At 32.6% G+C, this 22298-nt stretch overlaps 1 protein-coding gene across 1 annotated transcript; it reads right to left on the reverse strand.

Annotated features, from left to right (window-relative positions):
• Positions 1-3732: 3732 nt before the first annotated feature.
• On the reverse strand, positions 3733-14848 carry LOC118734704 (probable insulin-like peptide 7). Its single transcript, XM_036464411.1, has 3 exons — positions 14560-14848; positions 4371-4534; positions 3733-4303 (listed from the first exon to the last, which is right to left on the reverse strand). The coding sequence occupies exons 1-3, from the start codon at positions 14676-14678 to the stop codon at positions 4140-4142; spliced, it is 447 nt and encodes a 148-aa protein (XP_036320304.1). The 5' UTR covers positions 14679-14848; the 3' UTR covers positions 3733-4139.
• Positions 14849-22298: the final 7450 nt, after the last annotated feature.

Raw genomic sequence — 22298 nt, forward strand, 5'->3', positions numbered from 1 at the left:
CTTCGCTCCGACACCAGTTGCTCTTCGTAGAAAATTTACGACAAATACATACAAATTACAGCTATGTCGGATTCAGGCATACCAACATTACGAATTTCGAAGATGGTCTCCGAATTTCGAAATTACGATACGGCAACGCGGATTACAGCATACCAATTTTAAGATTCGTAGCAAAATCGAATCTACGACGGATTACAGCATAGGGGTGATAATTTATTTATTCATTTTCCGGTAACACCACCTTATATGAATTCGCGCTTCCAGCATCCATAGGACCGGGTTGTAATGGAAGTAATTGTATGTTTAACAAATAAATGAAAATGTTTATAATGCAATCAATAGATCCTTACGAATTCGCCATTACCAAGGCACTAAGTATTTTTCGGTTAAGTGCACAACTTTTTCGTGCATAGAAGGATGTGCAGCTAAGCAAAATATACTGTATTGCTTGGTAGCGGCAGAGCTGAAATGCGCAATGAGTTCGTTCATACAAACATATATATGTATGTATACATATACATATATACATATATGTATGTATACATATACATATATACATATATATGTATACATACATACGTGCATTCAAACATGCATACATTCATAGGTAGGTACTCGTACCCGTCATGCGTCGCTTTATTTCTTTTTTCCCCTTCCCTATACTACCTACATACAGGGTGTCCCAGAAGTAACGTGCCAAACTTTAGGGGAAGGTAGGTGGGGGGGTGAGCTCCCTGATAAACAAAAAAGTTTCAGGTAAAAGTGTGACCGTTTTTGAAACATTTACATTTATTCGAATTTAAAAAAAATCGTGCCTTTTCATGTGTTTTCTTTAACTGCAACTACAAACCGGGCAATACTTAGTAAATTTTTTAGGTAAAATACTTCCAGATAGTTGCCTCTCCATACTCAAATGCAATGTGGTTAAAATATATTAAGGATCCATTATAAAATTAGGACTATATTGCGATTTTTAAGTTTTTGATATTTTCTTCCCCAACTTTGACTATCTCGGGTGAAAAAAAAATGTACTGAGCTATAACTTTACATTACATAAAAAAATTGCTCATTTAATAAAGATTTCAGAAAGGTGCCACACTTACTGTTTTGAATAGAAAAAAAAGTTATAGCCGCTTTTGTGGGTAAAGGACTGAGACACACTAGAATGTATTTAATAGATTTAAATTGAATTTGCTCGTGTTACCGTCAAATGACATGCTAAATAGTACAAAGGTACATTATTACCTGCTCCTGACATTATTTTGTGTTACTTACCGGAATTCGGACTAGAGTCTATAACAAGGGCTATATCTATCAATATTTTGTGTGAAGGATGGGTTCACGTGAAATAAGATATACATGAGTTCTTTGAAGAAAAATTTATTCATTTATTGATAAAATATGCTCAAATTGGCGACCTTCTACTCTAATACAAGCTCGGCACCTTTTAATAAAAGACGCTTTTAGAGATCTTAAACTCAATTGGGCTATCTCAGCAGCAGCTCCATTTATTTGTTCCCGCAAATGCTCTTCGTTTTGAATTGTTTTTGAATAAATTTTGTCCTTAAGACAGCCCCAGTAGAAAAAATCTAATGGATTCAGGTCTGGCGATCGAGCGGGCCACGTGATTGGCCCGTATCGTCCAATCCATCGGCGAGGATAAGTTTCGTCTAAATGAGCTCTTACTTATGTAAAGTTATAGCTCAGTACATTTTTTTTCACCCGAGATAGTCAAAGTTGGGGAAGAAAATATCAAAAAGTTAAAAATCCAGAAATAGTCCTAATTTTATGATGGTTCCTTAACATATTTTAACTACATTGCATTTGAGTATGGAGAGGCAACTATCTGGAAGTATTTTACATAAAAAATTTACAAAGTATTGCCCGGTTTGTAGTTGCAGTTAAAGAAAACACATGAAAAGGCACGATTTTTTTTTAATTCGAAAAAATGTAAATATTTCAAAAAGGGTGACACTTTTACCTGACATTTTTTTGTTTATCAGTGAGCTCACCCCCCCACCTACCTTCCCCTAAAGTTTGGCACGTTACTTCTGGGACACCCTGTATATCTTCCTTCTCACTCATGTAACGTTTTCAGTTTTAAAAATTTCACTCTCCATTTGTGCGATGCCGCCGCCTAAGAAGTTTCACTTCAAAAATATTTAACTTGCATGTTGCCTGCAGTGGAATTCGAACCCTGACCATCTCTGGATATCAACAACTTGTGGCAAGCATCTTTGCGCACCCAGCCATATAAATTTGCTTTCAAATATTGAATATCCATCAACACCACAGCACGCGATTTGTACGGATAAACATGTACTATTTATGAATATGTGTGTTTTCACCGTTCTCAGAGCGGCGTTCTGCATGCTCACTCATATATATATACTCAGATGTGAACAGTAAATACGTGCGTAATAAATTTTGTATGAAAATATTATTTTTAAATTCGAACATTTTTAAACGATAATCAAATATAAAGTATTAATTTTTACTATGCATTATTTCCCTCAGTGTACTGATAAAATCTTCTGCTTTAAAAAAATATATTTCTTCTAATGATCAGGTAGCATGAATTTGATGAAATGTCATAATTTTATTAAAAGTCAAATGGTTAGCAACAACAACGAATGTCATTAAATGGAACTACCTTCTTTTTTGTATCATGTTAATCTCATATCTGAAATAGACATTTTACAGAAACGAGTATCACGAAAGAAATCTCTATTTTCAATAACGAAAAAAATTAATAAACAACATACTTTATCTACACATGTTTTTCTACGATTCTTACGAAAACTTGAAAAAGCTTTCTTAGGCTATCTGCACACTTGTCGTCCAATCAGGGTTGCGTTATCGTCTCGCCCTGGAATTTTGAGCCGAGCGCATGCATTTCAGTGATCGGATAACAAACAATAAGCTGGCGCAGAGACACGAGTTGCTCCGCTACAGCATGACACAGGAACACTTTTGTAAGTACTCCAATTTACCACAAATAGACTACATGGTCCAACGATTTTTGCAGGGTATCGGCTAGTTATCGGCAAATCGTAGAAGATGGAGAAACGGATAAGTACGACACTGTCGTTTGCTAATCGTTATGCACGCATTCTTTGTTGACATTTTATTGATGAAAAAGTTAATAAATAAAAATGAGTATTTCTTGCATAAAATCTGTGGAAATTATTAAAAAGTGAATAACGTCAATAAAGTTCAATAAAGTAGAGAGTGTTTGCTATCAAATATGACAAAATGGTAAAAAGTCTCTGCGTGTGTGCACAAAACATATTTGTGGAACAGGAAAGAAGATAATGAAAAATCATGTCTAGAATTGTTGCAGCAAAGTTAATTATTTTAAAATTGCAAGTTTTTGTAAAATTTTTTGTAAAAATATGAACCAAAAAAACAAAATAACTGCTCTAAGCGAATTTTTAGTCGCCAAATAAATTTAAATATCACAACCGAGTTTGCGAAAGTGTAGTCATCATGTAATCTTTGAATCGTGATTGGACGACCAATGTGCAGAAAGACTTATATTTTTTTTTCCAAATGGCAGTTAACCATATGGTTACTTGCATATTTGAAAATGCACGAAATGTCTCCAAAGATAAAACTATTATAGATAAATATCAGCATATATTTTTTAGAAGCTATATATGCATGTATATACGTACAATTACAATAACATTCACATTCAATTTGACAAATTTTTTTTTTTTACTCTTTTTACAACAACTCTTTCATAATATCTGTACATTTCGGTTACACTCGTATTACATACGTAAGCATATCGCACACGCTCTTCAAAAGAGGCAAAAATTTACTTTAATTTTTTTTCAATCTGTTCGTTAGTTGTATTTCCAATTAATGTAAATATTTTTGGCGGTTTTTGTATTAACTGTGTTCGACTGTACTATCCACAAGCATTTACTTGTAAATTTTCGGATTTAATTTTTGAGCTGTGCCTCTTTTGAAGAGAGTGTGCGGTTTGTTGTTTAGTGCTTATTTTTTGTAGTTCGAACATTCTATGCATATCTCCTTTAATGAAAACGGTTTTACGTAGAAAATTAGTAGGGCCTTTCCCATATCTTTCTCATTTAATCGATTTCGCCAAACCCCTTGGCTTTCTCCTCATCTCAGTAATGATTGCGACGCTTATTCGAGGGGCAATATTCGGCGTACTCTTCCCAGGTGCAGCCAACTTTGGTGCAACACTCATTCGTAATCGATGGTGCATCCGCACGCCGAGTGCGTAGCATTGTATTGACATAATCCAATTGTAGCCACGTATGAGATATGGCTGTAAAAAAATATAAGTAGAAATGGAATGACATAATCGCAATGATATTCTAAAGCCACTGCATTACGTTTGCTTCGTTTGTGTATTGTTTCATCCTCAGTTCGCTTGCGGTTGCGTCGTGTTAGTCGGTATATATCTTTCTCGCAGGCCCAATACAGTTGGCGTATTAATTTGTCTCGGCAGCGGGAATGTGTCTCCTGATGCCATACATTCTGCCAATCTGATTGGGATCTGTAATGTTGAAAAGAAATTAGTCTGGAATTCTTATTTAATGATACTCTTTTTTTTTGGTAAAGGTTTTTAACGTCACGCGTACGCCGCGCAGTAGTTTCAAATCAACGAAAAGCGGAAAAAATTCAATATCATGCCAGCGGTTAGCCCAGTCAAGCTGAAAATTAGTATAATGAAACTTCATGGGCCATGTGATACGAATTTAAAATTAATTACAGAAATATCAAAATGGCTGCCCAAAGTTAAAACAAACGATTTAAAACATAAATATAAGAAGTTTTTCTGACCAATGACACCTTGTAGACGTTCTATGTGTAAAATCCTTCAGAGAAACTGATACTCTCCCAGGAGTATATGTATTTCCGCAACAGTTACAGGGAAAACGGTAAAAATAATAAATAATTAGCTAAAACAAGGTTGTTTACTTTTGTTACATAAAAAATAACAGTTCAAACCAGTAGAAAAAAACTAGCTGTGCTTCCCAATACTTAGAATTGACTTTCGTTAAGGGGCAGATATTACCAAAAATGGAAAAATATTTAAATAATAATGGATATGTTTTAGGTATGTAATAGATAAATTGTATCTCTTTAGTCTCAACTTATAAAATGTGTATACATACAGTCCAACTTTCAATAATTTTGAAATTTTGTTAAAATATTAATTTACGCAATTGAAAATTGGATTTCAAAAATATTTATTAGGGCGGAGTAATTGGTTCGGAGCAAAATTTTCGAAGAAAATGTCTAGCGAATTTTAATTATACGCTTAAGTCTAAGCAAAAATGGCAAAAAAACTATATACAAATTTTCAAGAGAAATAGCAGTATATTGTAACCTTTTTGGTCGAAATTTATTTTTCATTGCGCCAAAAAACTTTACACATTATTTTCTATTTTCTCGATTTTGTGAAGTAGTTTCTTAAATATGAAGAAAACACACAATTTTGTAAATGAAACGTTAATTTCGTTCAGAAAAAATTATCATACACTGATTTTTCTTTTAAAAATTGGAAGGTCAAACGCCATTTTTGGTATTTAGTTTGTTCACAATTTTTGCTTAGAATCGAGTGTACATTACAATTTTCGTGATCAATTTACAAATTGTCATCGTTAACGAATGAGTCGGCTTAATTTAAATTTGTTTCCCGTTTAGTTAGTTTTTGCTCGTAATGTAAAGGTTTTCAAAAATAATAAAAACCCGTTAATAATATTAAAACCTTCTTTCTAAATATGTTTATAGAATTTTATGTAATTACCATGAGACATATAAAAGGCAAGTAGTGAAAGAAACTTTGAAGACATTAACTGGCTAACCAGAATGTTGTACCACAGCTAGGGTGGCCAGATATTATAGTGACATAATCAGTACAGCTGGGATCAAAAATCAGTACAAAGCCATAAAAATCAGCTCCTTTTTAAGCGTATTTTTTATTATTAACAATATAACAACCAAATAACAGTCCATTAATTTAACAAAAAATAACGAATAGACTTTTGAATACATATAGTATTATCAATATAAAAATTCATTACTTTAAAACAAATCAAAGGTATTACGTATGTATGTACAGCAGTGCTCACGAAAATAGTAGTAAAATATATTGACAGGTTTTGAAAATTGTTCCTCTCCTTACTTAATTTAATTTTTTTTATAAAAATATAGTTAATTCTATAACAAAAGACAAGTGAGTTGAAGTCTCAAACTTTCTAGAAAATTTATAAAAATTGAGGAAATTAAAAAAAAATTTTAGCCCTTTCAGTTTTAGTAGAAGACGAGCTCGAGTCAGAATCTGTTTGCATATTTTAAGCTACAAATTTAAAACATATTTAGTGCTTATTAAATACAACATTCACATTAAAATGTTGACTAAAAGGTATACTACCGAATTATCGCTAAACGAATTTTCGAGTGCGAAAGAAATTTAATAGTGTTAAATGTGTATGTGCAAGTAAAATTACAGGTGATCGAACATCAAAAATCAAAGTAAAGCTACATATATCATATCCAAGAGTCGGTAGTTTGCACCTTTTCCAAATTTTTAGAACTTACATTGCACCGTAGCAGTAGTCGTCTTAAGTTGGACATACTGACAGCCGATTTCTCAGTGGATGTTTAATTATAATCAAAACATTATCTCTTACTGTCATCTTCTCAGTGTACTTAATATATGATTAACTCACCACTACCTTTCATAAGATTTATTAATGGCGAAACCATCTTTTCCTGTAAATCCTGTAAAACCTGCAAATCGTGAAGTTGGGTTGGGTTGAATCCAAACAGTTTGTTATTTTGCGTTTCCTAGGAAACGAAACAATTGCAAGCTGACACCCTTTTAATAATGGTTTCAATCTGTTCACACTAGAGCTCGGGCAATTCGGTTAATCGATTAACCGAATTATTCGAATCTGACTGAAGTCGACTACTGTTAATCGGTTAGCAATATTCGAGTAGTCGAAAGCTGTCGACTATTCGGATAACCGTTCACTTTAGATTATTCGGCTAACCGTTCATTTTCGGTTAATCGAATATTTTAAGTTCGAGTTTTTTTTTGCATTTACAGATACATATACATATATGAAGTCTTGTTACATTCGTAGTACATATATAAGATTGCATGTGCAAAATTAAGGCAAACTTATTTTGCAAGAATGTGCGCTAATTATTGAAATGTTATTGCGAAATATTTTAGAGACAATGGCTAAAGCAATACCTACCTCTCATTTTCGCGAGTTTTTGTTATGGATTTTTGTTAAATGTTTGTTCAGTGAGGATGTGGATGATTGTAGCACAAAACTGCACCACATATGGAACATGTTACTTCCTTTTCGTCCTCTGATTTTTCGAAAAAATCCCAAACCCAGCTCCTTTTGCGTCCGCTCATTTTTGTATCTGAATATACATACATATGTGTGCATGTATATATTTAAAAAAAAATTTTTTCATTTGTCAAAGAAGTTTCAATGAAAGTTCGGTTACTGAAATTCGATTTGCTACAATGCTCGAGTAGTCGAAGCAAAGCAACTATTCGAATAATCGAAGGCGGGCGACTATTCGAATACCATTAACCGACTTATAAGCACGCGAACGGTTACGAATCGAATAATCGGTTAACCGATTAGTCGAATAGTCGGATAATTTTACGAGCCCTAGTTCACACGTATGAGTTGTCAAAAACCATTGTTTTGAACATGTAAACCTGAAGCAAATGGCAATTACTCCAATTTACAAAAGTATTTATTAAATGTAAAAATCAGTAAAAACTCAAAAGATCAGTAGATTTTGCGTACTGATTTCGGGCTCTTAAAAATCAGTATAATAGAAAAAACTCAGCACATGAACTGATTAAATCAGCGCATCTGGCCACCCTAACCACAGCCATTAGCTATTTCGCTAGCTACGTCAGCTACATCAACAATAATTCACCACTTAAAACATAACCATTATTTTCCAAGCAAAAATTAAAACTTAACGTAACGATTATTTTCCGAGTAAAAAATGAAACTCAAAAAATAACCTCTATTTTCCGAGCAAAAAATAAAAATTAAAACGTAACGATTATTTTCCGAGCAGAAAATAAAACTTAAAATGTAACCATTATTTTCCGAGCAAAAAATAAAACTTAAAACGTAACGATTATTTTCCAAGCAAAAAATAAAACGTAAAACGTAACGATTATTTTCCGAGCAAAAATAAAACTAAAAAAAATAACCATTATTTTCCGAGCAAAAAATAAAACTTAAAGCGTAACCATTATTGTCCGAGCAAAAAAGTAAAACTTAAAACGTAACCATTATTTACCAAGCAAAAAATAAAACTAAAAAAATAATGATTAAGCTTGATTTTTATAAGCGAAAATTAAAAAATAGAAATCAGTTCAGCGGTATTCCAACTAATAAGAAATGTATTGCTTTACTTCTTATGCACGTAGAATTTCTCTTTCAGTGTGATTTTTTGAGTTGAAATTTCAAAGATAATCGTTATTTGCGGTCCGCGATATAAAATAATACAAAAACCACAACATTTTTTATATCGTCAGACAATTTTTAAAGTTTTAGCGCAAAACGAATAAGATCACCTTCAATAGATATTAAATTCAGTTACTTTTAGTCAAAGCCTGCATGAAAAAGTAATTGCATATAATTTGCATACTATGTATTTGCATTAGAGACCAAAATTTTTGCACAGTATCATATTACAATAATGCCTATCTAGAAATAATAAAATAAAAGAACCTTTTGATCTTATTGTACAAATGAATTTGTTTAATAAATGAAATTACATGAAATTTAAAAGTTGGCGTTTTTGTTGTGCAGTTTTATAGTCCATTTAATTATAATTGTTATAAAGTGCAAGTTTCAAGGGGCTACAAAATACTGTTGGTTTTTGGTTGACGGTGTCACGCAATTTTTCGATACAAAGTATGTTCGAAAATCGTTTAATATAGGGAAGATAATGGCTAATTTGAGAACTTTAAACTTTAAAGTGGCATAAAATGAAAACGATTACTAATATTAGTATTTGGTAATATACGTGTCTTCTTCTTTTTCATAACCTATCGGAATAAGAATATGAGACACCAGGGACTAATTTTTTATTTTTTTTATTTTGTTGCCCAGGGTTATCTGATACATAGTAGGGATGTTGCGGATGTGGAATTTTAGACATCCGCGGATGCGAATGCGGATGCGAATATCTAACAGCTAACATCCGCGGATGCGAATGCGAATGCAGATGTCAAGTATTTTTAAAAAACAATTAGAATCTAGCATAATGGCGAGATCGTTGTTTAAACAGCGCTTACAAGCCAAACCAGATAAATATGTCATGTTGTTTCAGAATTTGGAGAACCTGTAACTTTATCAGCACTTTTCGATTTTAGTTTTTGTAATTCATTTTTAATACTTTCTTCTGCGACTGCTTTAAAAAATGTGTGCTTATAGAGAGCTAAATAGGCGGATATGGAAAATAGATTATTATTTTTGAACAAAATTCTGTTTTCAAAGTCATGGCTGTCAGCCGAATCGGATCAGAATATTGTTATTTTTTTTTTAAAGCTCCAACTTTTTTTTATAAGCGTTTGAATAACAGATAGTTACGTAATTCTTATCTAATTAAAGGTCAGACCTATAACTTTTTAATTATTTGAGCATCGATTCTCTTTATAGCTAGACGTTGATCATTTCTACTGGAAATGCCTATTGAAGGAGCTTACTCTTTGACTTTAAATAGCAAAGAAGGGGCAGTTTTACCACAGAAGTTTTTAGCCAAGGATCCAATGTACATATATCCCTATGAAAAAAATATTATCCAACAAGTAAACAAAACTACTGTTTTTAAAATTTTTGCTAAAAATAAATTCCCCAAAGAGCCCCATTTGAAATTATTCGAACGAATATATGTAATAGGTGGCATACGCGGTACGTCTGACTCGCGAGTCATTTGTGTACGTGTTGACTCGCCTTCGACTACACACAGTTGAATCATTCAGAGTCATGCCGGAAGTCATGTTGGTGTAACTAACACATATTTATTTTCACAAACACATCCAAACAGACTCACGAGTCAGACGCACCGTGTATGCCGCCTATAACATCAAAAGCAAATCACGAAAATTGTGTTAAGACTTACAGTGCACACGTTCTTCTTTTGTGTCTAGTAGTTGTTTTTTTAAGATTGGCCCAAAAAAATCATAATAAAGAAAGAAGCCAAAGCAGGTATTTAAAGCACAGAAAAAAAAAATTATTAAAAGGACTATGTTCTCTTTGACGTACGTCAAAGGTCAAGTAGAAGTGGGAACTTTTATGGCTTCCCATTGATAGCTCGGTTATATAGCTTAAGAAATAATATTTTAAAGACATTTTTATCAAAGTTGATAAATATGACATTTGACCAGTTTTGTTACACAAATACTCCTACGACAGAGGGAAAAATATTGGCTACAATATGTAATTTTATTTTGCCATATATACGTTTTATCGGTCCCTTTGCAAAATATTCGCATTCGCAAAAGCTCCGCACTGATTATTGCGAATGCGAAAGCGAATGCGAATGTTAAAATTAATGCGGAAGCTCCGCGGTTGCAAATGCGAATGCAGTAGCTATAGTACAGTGTTGGGAAATGAAATTGTATCTTCAGTACGAAATCTATACAAAAACTATACTTTTCGACTATAAATTGTATCAACCTTTTTATTTGCTCATATATTTTCTTAGTACATTCCCTTTAAGACCAATGATTTTATGATATTTATGAGAAAGTTTTCTTGTTAATGTACCCCCATTCACGTATTTTACACTTTCACAAATTGATTCCACGTGCACACCCAACGGGGGCAGAAGCGCTCCATTAGTTCTATTGGAGCGCTTCATATTCAGCAGTAAGCGCTCCCTTCCTAATTTCATACTTCATTGTATTTTAACATTGTGTGTCATTAGTAAGAAGCGCTCCCTTGCTGCTCCCAAAGAAGCCCTTGGTGAGCGCTTCAACGAAAGCATTTAAAAAGCAATGCATGCAAATTTTAATTTTTATATTATATTTTTATTTTAATAAAAGAATGGCGTTTTTGTAAACGATTTGATGGTTTTATTAAGTGTACTTATAAACATGTTTTTTTTTTCTTTTCTATGTGGTATACATACGAAAATACATACATACATACATGTTTGCACATAAATTCCCTATAAACATTTTGGCGAACGTTCGAAAATTACCTTCGATATCCAATACGAATATCGAACTGAGAATGAACTCATAACCAACCTTAGTTTTCCAACGTTCATAGTGTATTGGAAATAAATTCGAGATGTGTTCGAAAAAAAAATTAAAACCGTAGTAACAAGAGAGGAAGTGAAATCAAACTCATTTTCGAATGGAAATATAATACAATCATTCTCTCTCATTAAAATTTAAATTCGATAATGGGCTGAATTTCGAATTCATAACGAAGGAAAAATTTATTGGATGACGAAGGTTCCGTTTTGCTGGAAAATGGCCTAGTTCTCGAATCGAATACTAACCTATTCCACATTCGTTATCGAAGGTGAGACTTGAAAAAAATGTTAGTTTTCCAATCATTTTCGAATTGTTAACAAAGCCCAATGTTTATCGGGTTAACTTTTTTCAAAAGAAAATATTTTATGTTACTACTCAAAATGATATTTATTTCTGAGCATTGTTAGAAATTTAAAAAATTATTTTTAACTTTGTTTTTGTACTGCTCCGTACTTGCTCCTTTGGGGAGCAGCTAACTTTCAGTCCCGTTGGGCATGTACTTCATTTAATGTAAATATGTAGGCACATATTTTCAGGTATACTTCTTAACAAAAAAGATTTTTAAGTTAATGGACAAAAGAGAAATTTTCTTTGGATTCAGTACGAAATTTTACATTTTAATAGCATTTCAAGTGCAAATAAAAACATAACGACACTCACATATTGACAAGATTTGAACATTTATTTTAATATTATTTAATTTTAATTCTTTTTTATAAAAGTACAGTTTATACTTAAAGAAAAGCCGTACGAATCCAAGGTTCAAACTCTGTGCAACGTTAAAAAAACCAACATATTTTCGCAAAAATTTCGAGCTTTTTAATCAGATTTCCTAGATATGTTTTGAGTATGCAGTTTTGTCGCCCATTCAATATTAATATAAAGATTTTTAAAATTTTTTTGATGAAGGTGTTGCTCATTTTCTTCATATAAAGAAAACGTCGAACACACTTAGTATGGAAGAAAATGACTGACATCGTCAACAAAAAAAAAGCCAAATTCAACGGTAAGTCTTACTTTAAACTTGCACATTGGGTTTTTTAATGTTGCACAAAGATTTAAACTTGGATTTATACAGTTTTTGTTAAGGGATAAATTATATTTTTATAAACCGATAATTACAATTAAAAAATATAAAATAAATAGTAAAATTTTGTCAATATGTGAGAGCCGTAAAGTTATTATATTTAAGAAAATCTCTTCTTTTAATTAACGAAGACTTTGTTTTTATATGAAGCTGATGTCGACATTTTGTTTTAATAAAACTTAGTATCAAAAATATTCTTTCAAAATTTGCCTAGGAATGTGCAGCTGATAGCACACCCTAGGCTGTATTATAATGGTTCGTTCAAGTCATTTTTGACATTTTTTAAAATTACGAAAAGGCGAAACGAAATCGTATCAAAAAAGTACAATTGTAGCCAAAATGCCAACACTGGTATAGTATATCAAAGAAATTACAGTTTTTTTATTATTTGGATCATAAAATATTGTTTTTAATTTTATTTTGACCACCATAAAATAATCCAAATGGGGCAACTACAAAACAGCTCTTTGTATAAAAATGACCCAAAAATATTTTTTTTTATAAATATGTAGGTTTTCTAATATTTTTCCTAATATTTTGATACATTTATAACTACGAATAGACCATTTACACACCTACACACATTTATGAGCGGCCAAGAGTCCTCTTCCGGTTTGTATATAAAAAATTGCTTTCAACTCACCACACACTTTTGTTTTTCGAAAGACAATTGTCACTTCTGGCAACTCCAAAGCTCTTTACCGCCTTTCGTAAGACTAGTTGAAAGATCTGCTAACGAGAAAGTCATAGCCTTATGCAATAAAGAAAATTTTTAAAAATTTACATAAATTAAAAGAATACATACACGTAAATATTCCTTTCTAAAACAATAAAGGTAAATAAAAAAGTTTAATTAGAAAAAGAACAAAAAATTTGCAAAAAAAGTAAATAGTACCTTAAAATTAAATTACATTAAAAAAGTGAGATCCTAAGAATTAAATGAAATAATGTTCTTCTTTGTTACACAATAAAGCTAAAGACTAAAAGAAAAAAAAGAAAATAATTAAAACAAGTAAGTTCCTAAATAAAATGAAATAAAAAAAGATTATTTTTAAAACAATAACAACCAAACCACCAAAGAAAATTAAATAAAAAAACTATTTAATAAAGACAAAAAAATACATAAAATAAGTTTCTATAAATTAAATTAAATAAAAAATTATATACATACTATATATCCTTAATAATCAGAAAAAGTAAATTAAAAAAGGATACAATTAGATTAAAAAAAATCCTCTACGTCTGGACTAGAACTCCGCTTGTGCTTTTCCCTCCCGGCCATTGCGACTGTTGAGTGACACGAGTTAAATTATATACTAGTGCTTTCTATCAAAATAGATTTTCACTAAGACCTTTGCGTTAGCATAACAAAATTCGTTCAAACTATCTTGCCATCTCTCTCTCATTTGTCTTACAAAAGGCTTCTTACCATCTCTGCCAGAATTGCCCTGTAGGTCTCAGTAAGCACCGTGAACGGTGCAGTAAATAGCAAAGGCAAAAATTATGGTAGTCCACCGTTGTGTACCATTGTGTAATTTAACATAAGCTTATACCTAGTAGCTTCGGATTTCCCAAGTAATAGTAACTTTCCTTAAAGTGAAATACTACAGATCATAAATACGAGCGCCAGAACTTTCTTTTTCTTATTTGTTTTGGGTTAGTTATTCCTGCTCCGACCAATAGTCTAAAGGTTTTTTTTTCTAACAGAAGTCGCCCTCGGCAGTCAATGGTTTTTTTTTTATGCGCTTTTGTTGGTTCAATCTAATTCTTTTCTTGTGTTAAAACGTATTCAAGTCAATCAAAAATACGCAAGGTATTTTCTTAATTTTCACCACTTTTAACAAAAAATCAAAGATCCGGCGAATAAAATAACAGACAACGGATACATCATCTAAACTGAAATAGACAGACAATGGACATTTTCACCGCTGAACAGGTGCTGGCTACGAGTATGCACATAAAAGAATAATGAATGGAAACTTAACGAACTCTACGAAATGCTTGTATAGTAGATATCGTTCGACTAACCAACTATTCAAATAACTCACAGAAACACCGCTTGATCGAAGCTTTTTCAAAGTATGTATTGTCGATTAGTGTAAAAGTGTGTGACGCATAATTAGCAAAAGTCTTATATATATTCACTTTCCTTGCCGATACCAACCTTTCACGAAATAAGAGCTCTAGGCCCTCCTCGGTGTGTATGGACTCAATTTGTATGAAGTACAAAATCAAGCAGCATAGAGCTAGGCTGCCGTTCAAAAGATTTTGCGGTGGAATCATCGCTGCTGGTTGGTTAGGCGATAGTGACTTTTATCCGTCAAACGAACGCACCGAATGCAACAGCCACAAGAGTAATGGAAACAAATTAAAAATTCTTTAGCACTTCACAGATCAGGCTGTTAGCCACGCTTCTCCAGCGAAGTAGATCTGCCCAACTGGACGAGTCAACGACAAAGTGTAAACTGAACATCTGCCATCATGTGTAGTAGCGTTTTGAAAAGTAACTTGCAACCAATCCGTGCGAAAACAAAAGGGCAGGCTGCCCGCGATTTAAAACACCTGCAAACTGCTTGACCTGTGGGAGGGCTCAGAAGCCAGGAACACCATATGATATTTGAAATTACGACCTCAGAAAATCAGATGTTGTCGTCGTTGCACGCACATATGTTAAATTTTGCTTGGTTTACTTAATTTTATTACTCTTCTACATATACTATACTTATGTGCAAACAGGCTTTGTGGCTTGCATCCATTCTAATGAAGACATATCTGCCTCTATAAGTTGGCTATTTGCTTGCTGTTTTATTCAGATGTTGTTGTGCTGCGTAAATTAGGCGATAACAGGGTTGTCCTTGTACTCAGGTACAACGCGTAACGGAATTAATACCAGCTGAAAGTTATTTTGTTTTTATTTGTGCGCAAATATATGCCAACAACAACAAATATGTATGCAAACATACGTTCATATGTATGTACTTCCTACGCTTAAGTATTAGATCCAATGCAGCACTGAGTAAACCTGATGTGTTTTTTTTTGCTATTTCATTGCTTTCTGATAAAGGCCACTAAAATTTTACTTCGCAGGTACGCGATGCTCTTCGTTGAGGCTCAAATGACTCCACTTTTTTATCCTTTCGAAGCCCTGCAGGAAAAGTTGCTGAACTAGATTTCTTACAATTGAAAAAATTTTAGCCGTTTAAATGGCCCCCATAAATGCTGTAAATGACTGAATTTTCTTTCTACCGTGGATCACTTTAAAGATTCTGAGAAATTATAAATTCATCGAAAATAATTTTACTTAAAAAAGTTGCTTTTTTCCTCTAGGTTCCAGAACATGGTCCATGTGTCAATGGTCAACTAAATTGGCCATAAATTTTACTTAAAAAAATTGCTTATTTCCTCTAGGTTCCAGAACATGGTCAATTTGTCAATGGTCAACTAAATAGGCAATTTCAGTATAAAAAAAGTTTATAGGAAGATTTTACACTACGGTTTTTAATTGTTGTATACTGTCGCATAGTTGTACAATATACATACATATTTATATCGTAAACTTCCGAAAAGAACCGAAAAGAAGCCCAAGTATTAGAAGATTTTTTCTATTTTCAAATCGAGGTATGTTTTGTTTTATTAGTAAATTACACTGGTTTACAATAAAAATGTATGTAAAAAAAATGTATGTATGTAAAAAAAAATAGCCTTAGGACAAACTAGTTTTTCCTAGGCTAAACTAGTTCTTCCCAGCTCCGATAATCCGTCCAACGCGGAAACAAGTTGGACGCAATAATTTAGTGGACTGCATACCTGGAGTTGGACTGATGAGGGTTATTTTTTTTTTTGAAGCGCGGCCGAAGGCCCCCTATGCGAATAGGTGTTCTACGCAAAAATACTGTGGCGCCTGATCTAGTTTAGCCTAGGCAAAACTAGTTTGTCCTAAGATCGGGTTTGGCCGGTAAAATATACATCGCTTTTCGATAGGCCTGATAGTTTCTGAGAAATGAAATTATAATTTCAGAAATTTTTTTTTGATTTCCTGTATGAAAAATGAGGAAAGAGTGTGCATGTCGTATGAGTAACATTCTTTCCTGTTCACTTTACATACAAAAAAATCTTTGCGCATTTTCAGTTGACTACTCATTCCATTTTTATTTATCCATCCCAGCCAGAACAGGCTTACCATAGAACAAAATTAACTAGATTTTTGGAATCAGCGGACGATTGTATATAGCAATTGGATAGGGGCAAAAACATAAAAAAACCCAAACTTGTTACCCAGAGTTAGTAAAGTATTAAGAAAATAATAAGAAAAAACATTTATATTTGGTCAGTCCGCACCTTGTTTTGATCCAAAGGACATATGTAGATCAACCTATATCATGATTTTAATTTTTTAATCGAAGTTTTAATAAATTTTTAGGGTATGCTGTTTTGTAGCCCCATACAGTTTTGTACAATAAATTGCATATTTAAAGTTTTTCTCTCCTTCATGTTATTTTTAATAATATTTTTGAAGTGAAACTTCTTTAGCGGCGTTTGGTTGGTGGCGTTAAATTGGCAAATTTAACGGAAATGGTTGCAACGGAAACAAGTGCTTCTTAAATGTATCAATTTAACAAAAACGTGCTAATAGGCGGTTTAAGACCCTCTTAAAGAATATTTTTCAAACCAGATGCTCTTGAACTGTTTTCGTCTGACACTTACATTGTTGTGATATTTTATTTAAGTTATTAGTATTAATATTTTAACAGGTGGCAGCCTTTTTAGAAATATTTTCGAAATTAATTTTGACACCCACTTCATAATAATATTATAGTTAACTTATTAATTGACTTTAACTTCTTCAAAAAAAACTCGAATATGGTAATACAGGTTATAAGCGATCTATGCGCTAAATTTCATTGAAATCCAGCAGCTTTAGCGTGAAAGAGCAACAAACATTTTCAGTTGAGCAGCATAGAATTTGTCTTGATATCTTTTGATTTTGAAATTGTAGCAAACAATTTATGAGATTGAAAATAGACTTGAATTGATATGAAATATTAAATGTGTATGTACATATTAGGGTGGCCAGATATTACAGTGACATAATCAGTACAGTTGGGATCAAAAATCAGTACAAAGCCATAAAAATCAGCTCATTTTTAAGCGTATTTTTTATTATTAACAATATAACAACCAAATAACAGCGCATTAATTTAACTAAAAATATCTAATATACTTTTAAATACATATAGTATTATCAATATAAAAATTCATTACTTTAAAACAAATCAAAGGTATTACGTATGTATGTACAGCTGTGCTCAGGAAAATAGTAGTAAAATGTATTGAGAGGTTTGAAAATTTTTTCTTTCCTTAATTTAAATTTTTTATAAAAATATAGGTAATTCTATAACAAAAGACATGTGAGTTGAAGTCTCAAGCTTTCTAGAAAATTTACAAAAATTGAGAAAAAAAAAATAAAAATTTGTAGCCCATTCAGTTTCAGTAGAAGACGAGCTCGAGTCAGAATCTGTTTGCATATTTTAAGCTACAAATTTAAAACATATTTAGTTGGTGTGCTTATTAAATACAACATTCACATTAAAATGTTGACTAAAAGGTATACTACCGAATTATCGCTAAACGAATTTTCGAGTGCAAATGAAATTTAATAGTGTTAAATGTGTATGTGCAAGTAAAATTACAGGTGGTCGAACATCAAAAATCAAAGTAAAGCTACATATATCATATCCAAGAGTCGGTAGTTTGCACCTTTTCCAAATTTTTAGAACTTACATTGCACCGTAGCAGTAGTCGTCTTAAGTTTGAAATACTGACAGCCGATTTCTCAGTGGATGTTTAATTATAATCAAAAGATTATCTCTTATTGTCATCTTCTCAGTGTACTTAATATATGATTAACTCACCACCACCTTTCATAAGATTTATTTATGGCAAAACCAGCTTTTCCTGTAAATCCTGTAAAACCTGCAAATCGTGATTGCAAATCGGGTTGGGTTGAATCCAAACAGTTTGTTATATTGCGAAAACGAAGCAATTGCAAGCTGATACCTTTTTAATAATGGATCAAGTTTAATTAATGCTTTCAATCTGCTCACACGTATGAGTTGTCAAAAACCATTGTTTTGAACATGTAAACCTCAAGTAAATGTCAATTACACCAATTTACAAAAGTATTTATTAAATGTAAAAATCAGTACAAAATCAGTACAAACTCAAAAAATCAGTAGATTTTGCGTACTGATTTCGGGCTCTTAAAAATCAGTATAATAGAAAAAAAATCAGCACATGTACTGATTAAATCAGCGCATCTGGCCACCCTAGTACATATGTATGCATGTGGATGGATATTGAGCGCTTCAAATCGTTCTCAAATTTGTACTTGCGCTGTAGAAATTTTAGGTCTATGCTATGTAGTTTGACTATTGAATGAAAGACTGATTGTCAAGTAAATGTAATGGAATTGTATTGCATGCACTCCACGTTTTTCAATCTCATAAATTGTTTATAATGACTTTTGCTAAAATTTTAAAATCAAAAGTTATCAAAACTAATTCTATGGGACTGCGAAATATTATTTTATACTTTTTAGTACATTTATAGAAGCGTGGTATATTAAAAAGTTTTTTATTTTATTTATTTTCTACTTTTTAGTCTTGTCTGTATAAAATTTTGCAAGATACATATATCACAATAATTTAACGATATTCAGATATGTATTGTATTTTATCAAACTGATATTTTATTTCTTTTCTCTTTCAACATACATGTATATATGTACATTAGACATGGTCCTTAAATATTAGGAAGCACATTTTTACATCAAATTTCCTAAAACTCGATTGGATTGGAGTCGGTTAAGGCGTGTCGCACGAGAGTCAAAGTTCAGATTACCCTATGAAGACATCCAATCGGGACCAAAATTTATATGTGATATCTTCGATTATTTTGCCCCTTATTCTAATTACCTTAAACGAGCAATTTTTGTGTATATGTGTATGTATCCATAAGTTTCTCGGCAACGGCTCTAACGTAGCAAAATGAAAAATCGTTTAAAAAAGACTTTCGAAGTTGTATTTCTTCCAATTGTCAAAAACTTTTTATTTGTCACGGGGAAAATACCGTAAAATTATTTGTATCGTGCGAATATCTATAGAAATTATCAGGGTTTGAAAAACTGTTAGCACAGCGACAACAGCCAAGCATTTGCTTTTTTATAAATTGTTGTTGCTTTGCTAGCCGGCAATTACAAGTACCTGATGAAGATCTTGCAGAAGCAATGAGCTTAGCCGACGACGCTTAAAGGAATTTGAAGAAATGCGACAAGATGCAGAAAAACCTTTAATTTGCTTTTCGAACACGTAGAAGAAATATACCCCCAAAACCCCCCGTGTATCCGCTACTGGGACCACCTCTGAGTGTACCTTTCCGATACAAAAAGAGTTATCGAAATCGGCAGACGTGGTCCAAAGTTATGCGGTAACTTACATAAAAAAAAAAATATACACCGACGAACTGATAACCTCCTTCTTTTTTGGAAGTCGGTTGAAAATAGTTATAATTTTTGAAGTCTCTATAGAGGAGTCAGTTTTTTGCCCCCCTGTGCGACACGCCTAAACCGTCTCCAATCGAGACCCAAATTTATATATGATATCTGTGACCGTGGTATTTGAGGGGTGAGACTGAAAAAATCTCATTTGATTGTAAGGACCACCCTAATGTAAATACGTATGAACCCCAATTAATTTAATTTGAAGGAAATGCGCGTCGAGCAGTTCCGCTGCAGCGCAAAGTGATATTTTTTCCCCATTGCGTTCCCATAAATTCATAAATAAACTATCGATTTTGGGGTTTTATTCTTTTGGGTTGGCTAAAATGATGTTTCAGCTATCGAAATATGTCCAAGACGGGTCCCGACATTTTGCACCTGTTTGTATAATCAGTATGAAAGTGATAGTTGATGCAACGCGTTGAGAAGTAAAAATATGATGTTAAAGTTTAAAAGAATGCCAACAGCCATAGGGACGATCGATTTTAATTTTGTAAAATGGGACTATCTTCTACAGGTGAGTTCTATATAAGTAACTAATCCATTTAAAAATTTTTTGATGTGTTCACCTGATTAATACTTAATGAAATATTCAAGTGATCTTTTTTACTAAAACAGTTTAAATAAAAGTTCTCAATATTTCACCAACACAAAATGTATGTTTATAATAATAACCACAACGGCTGCCCTCCTCCCGCCCATCCGCACGAGGGGCGCAGTCCGCATGACGTACGGAACTTGAGTTTGCTAAGTGTCGAGATCTAAAAGTATTCAGCTACAGAACCAAATTCATCAGCTAACTATTATGTATTTGTGTTAGTCAATCATTTATTGAGAAAGCGATACTATCCTTTCTTAATGCTGAAAAGCAAATCAGATATATCAAATGTGCTGGAATGAAAGTTAAAATCCTTGCATAAGCAACGGAGTGGTTCGTGTAATTCAAAATTAGTTTTACAAGTTTTCAAAAATAGGGGACAAAAGTGCCTTGGTACACAAAAGGAAACATTAAGGCTAACTTCACCCAGAAAAAGCGGATTTGAAATTGAGCCTGTCAGTAATTTAACCATAAAAATTGTACCAAACATTTACCTGCGACTGACTAGTGCAGGAAGATTAATAAGGTTTGAAATTGAGAAACCCAACGGAAATTTCTTAAAGCAAAAGGTAGGAATTGCTTTTGAATTGATTCTATATTGTCTGAGTAAATTTGATACCTTGGATTCCATACCACCGAACCGTAATCGTTCTAACTAATTTTGTAAACAGGGTGATATAAGGGTCACAAAAATCTTTTGACCGTCGTTTCACAAATGCAAGTACACCTTTAGCCTTGTTGACTGTCACATTAATGTGAAGATTAAAATTAAGTTTAGGATCCATTGGTTGCCTATTGTTTAAGAAACTGGCTGAACAGCTCTTCGCGAGAAGCACATTAAGCGCCTAATTTTAGCAGTGTTATCGCTTCGGCATACCAAAGTATGAAGCTTTTATAGCGAACACATGTATTTCAATTAAGCTCTGTACATTACTCAGCGTTGCCAGGTTGACGTTTTTAACGTCATTCGGACGTTTTTTGTATCCTGTTGACGTTTGGACGTTTTTTGTTTAAAAAATTATGTTTTTTAACTTCCCAGTAATTTTTCTTTGTTACTACATCTTGTAAGTAGAACTGATTATGAATTATTTTCTTAATAAATCTTTACAATCTTTGTGGTTTGCTGCAGCTACTTCAAAAGATATTTATTTTTTAGACACATATGACTTATGTAAATATGATGCAAACCAAGCCTACGCGCATTTTTTGGATTCTTGGACTAAGGATCCCGTGTTCAAAGGCTGGTTGTGTAAACACTTGAGGTTACGAGGCTTGTTGTAATGTTTGCAATTGCAATTGCCGATCTATGGCAACACGCACGCTCACAAAAGCATCAAAGAAGCTGGGCAGCATAAAACGTCAGAAAAAAGTAGGCAACTTTTTTAAGACTTTATTGAAAATGCTCCCTCTTAGCAGAGCGTAATTTACCATTTTCGACAACCGAGCCCCTAACCAAATGTCTACAAGAAAAAAAAAAATTATTAAAAATCAACGCGATTATTTAATGCGATTATAAAATGTTGAAAATCTAGCTGAAAATTTGCAGATTTTTTATAATTTTTGCACAAAGTTTGAAATGTGGATTTATATTTTGTTTGTCATATAATGAGCTTGGCTTTTATGAAAAAATAATAAACATTAAATAAACAAAAGAGAAACAGCCAAAATCGATCAAAATGTTGATGACTTAATCAGCTGATCACAAGTGTATGTATAAAATGATTTTTATATTAACGATCTCAAACCAGTT

This window comes from Rhagoletis pomonella, unplaced genomic scaffold (genome assembly GCF_013731165.1).
Source record: "Rhagoletis pomonella isolate Grant_MI unplaced genomic scaffold, Rhpom_1.0 Rhpom_scaffold_00002, whole genome shotgun sequence".
Lineage (NCBI taxonomy): Eukaryota > Metazoa > Arthropoda > Insecta > Diptera > Tephritidae > Rhagoletis > Rhagoletis pomonella.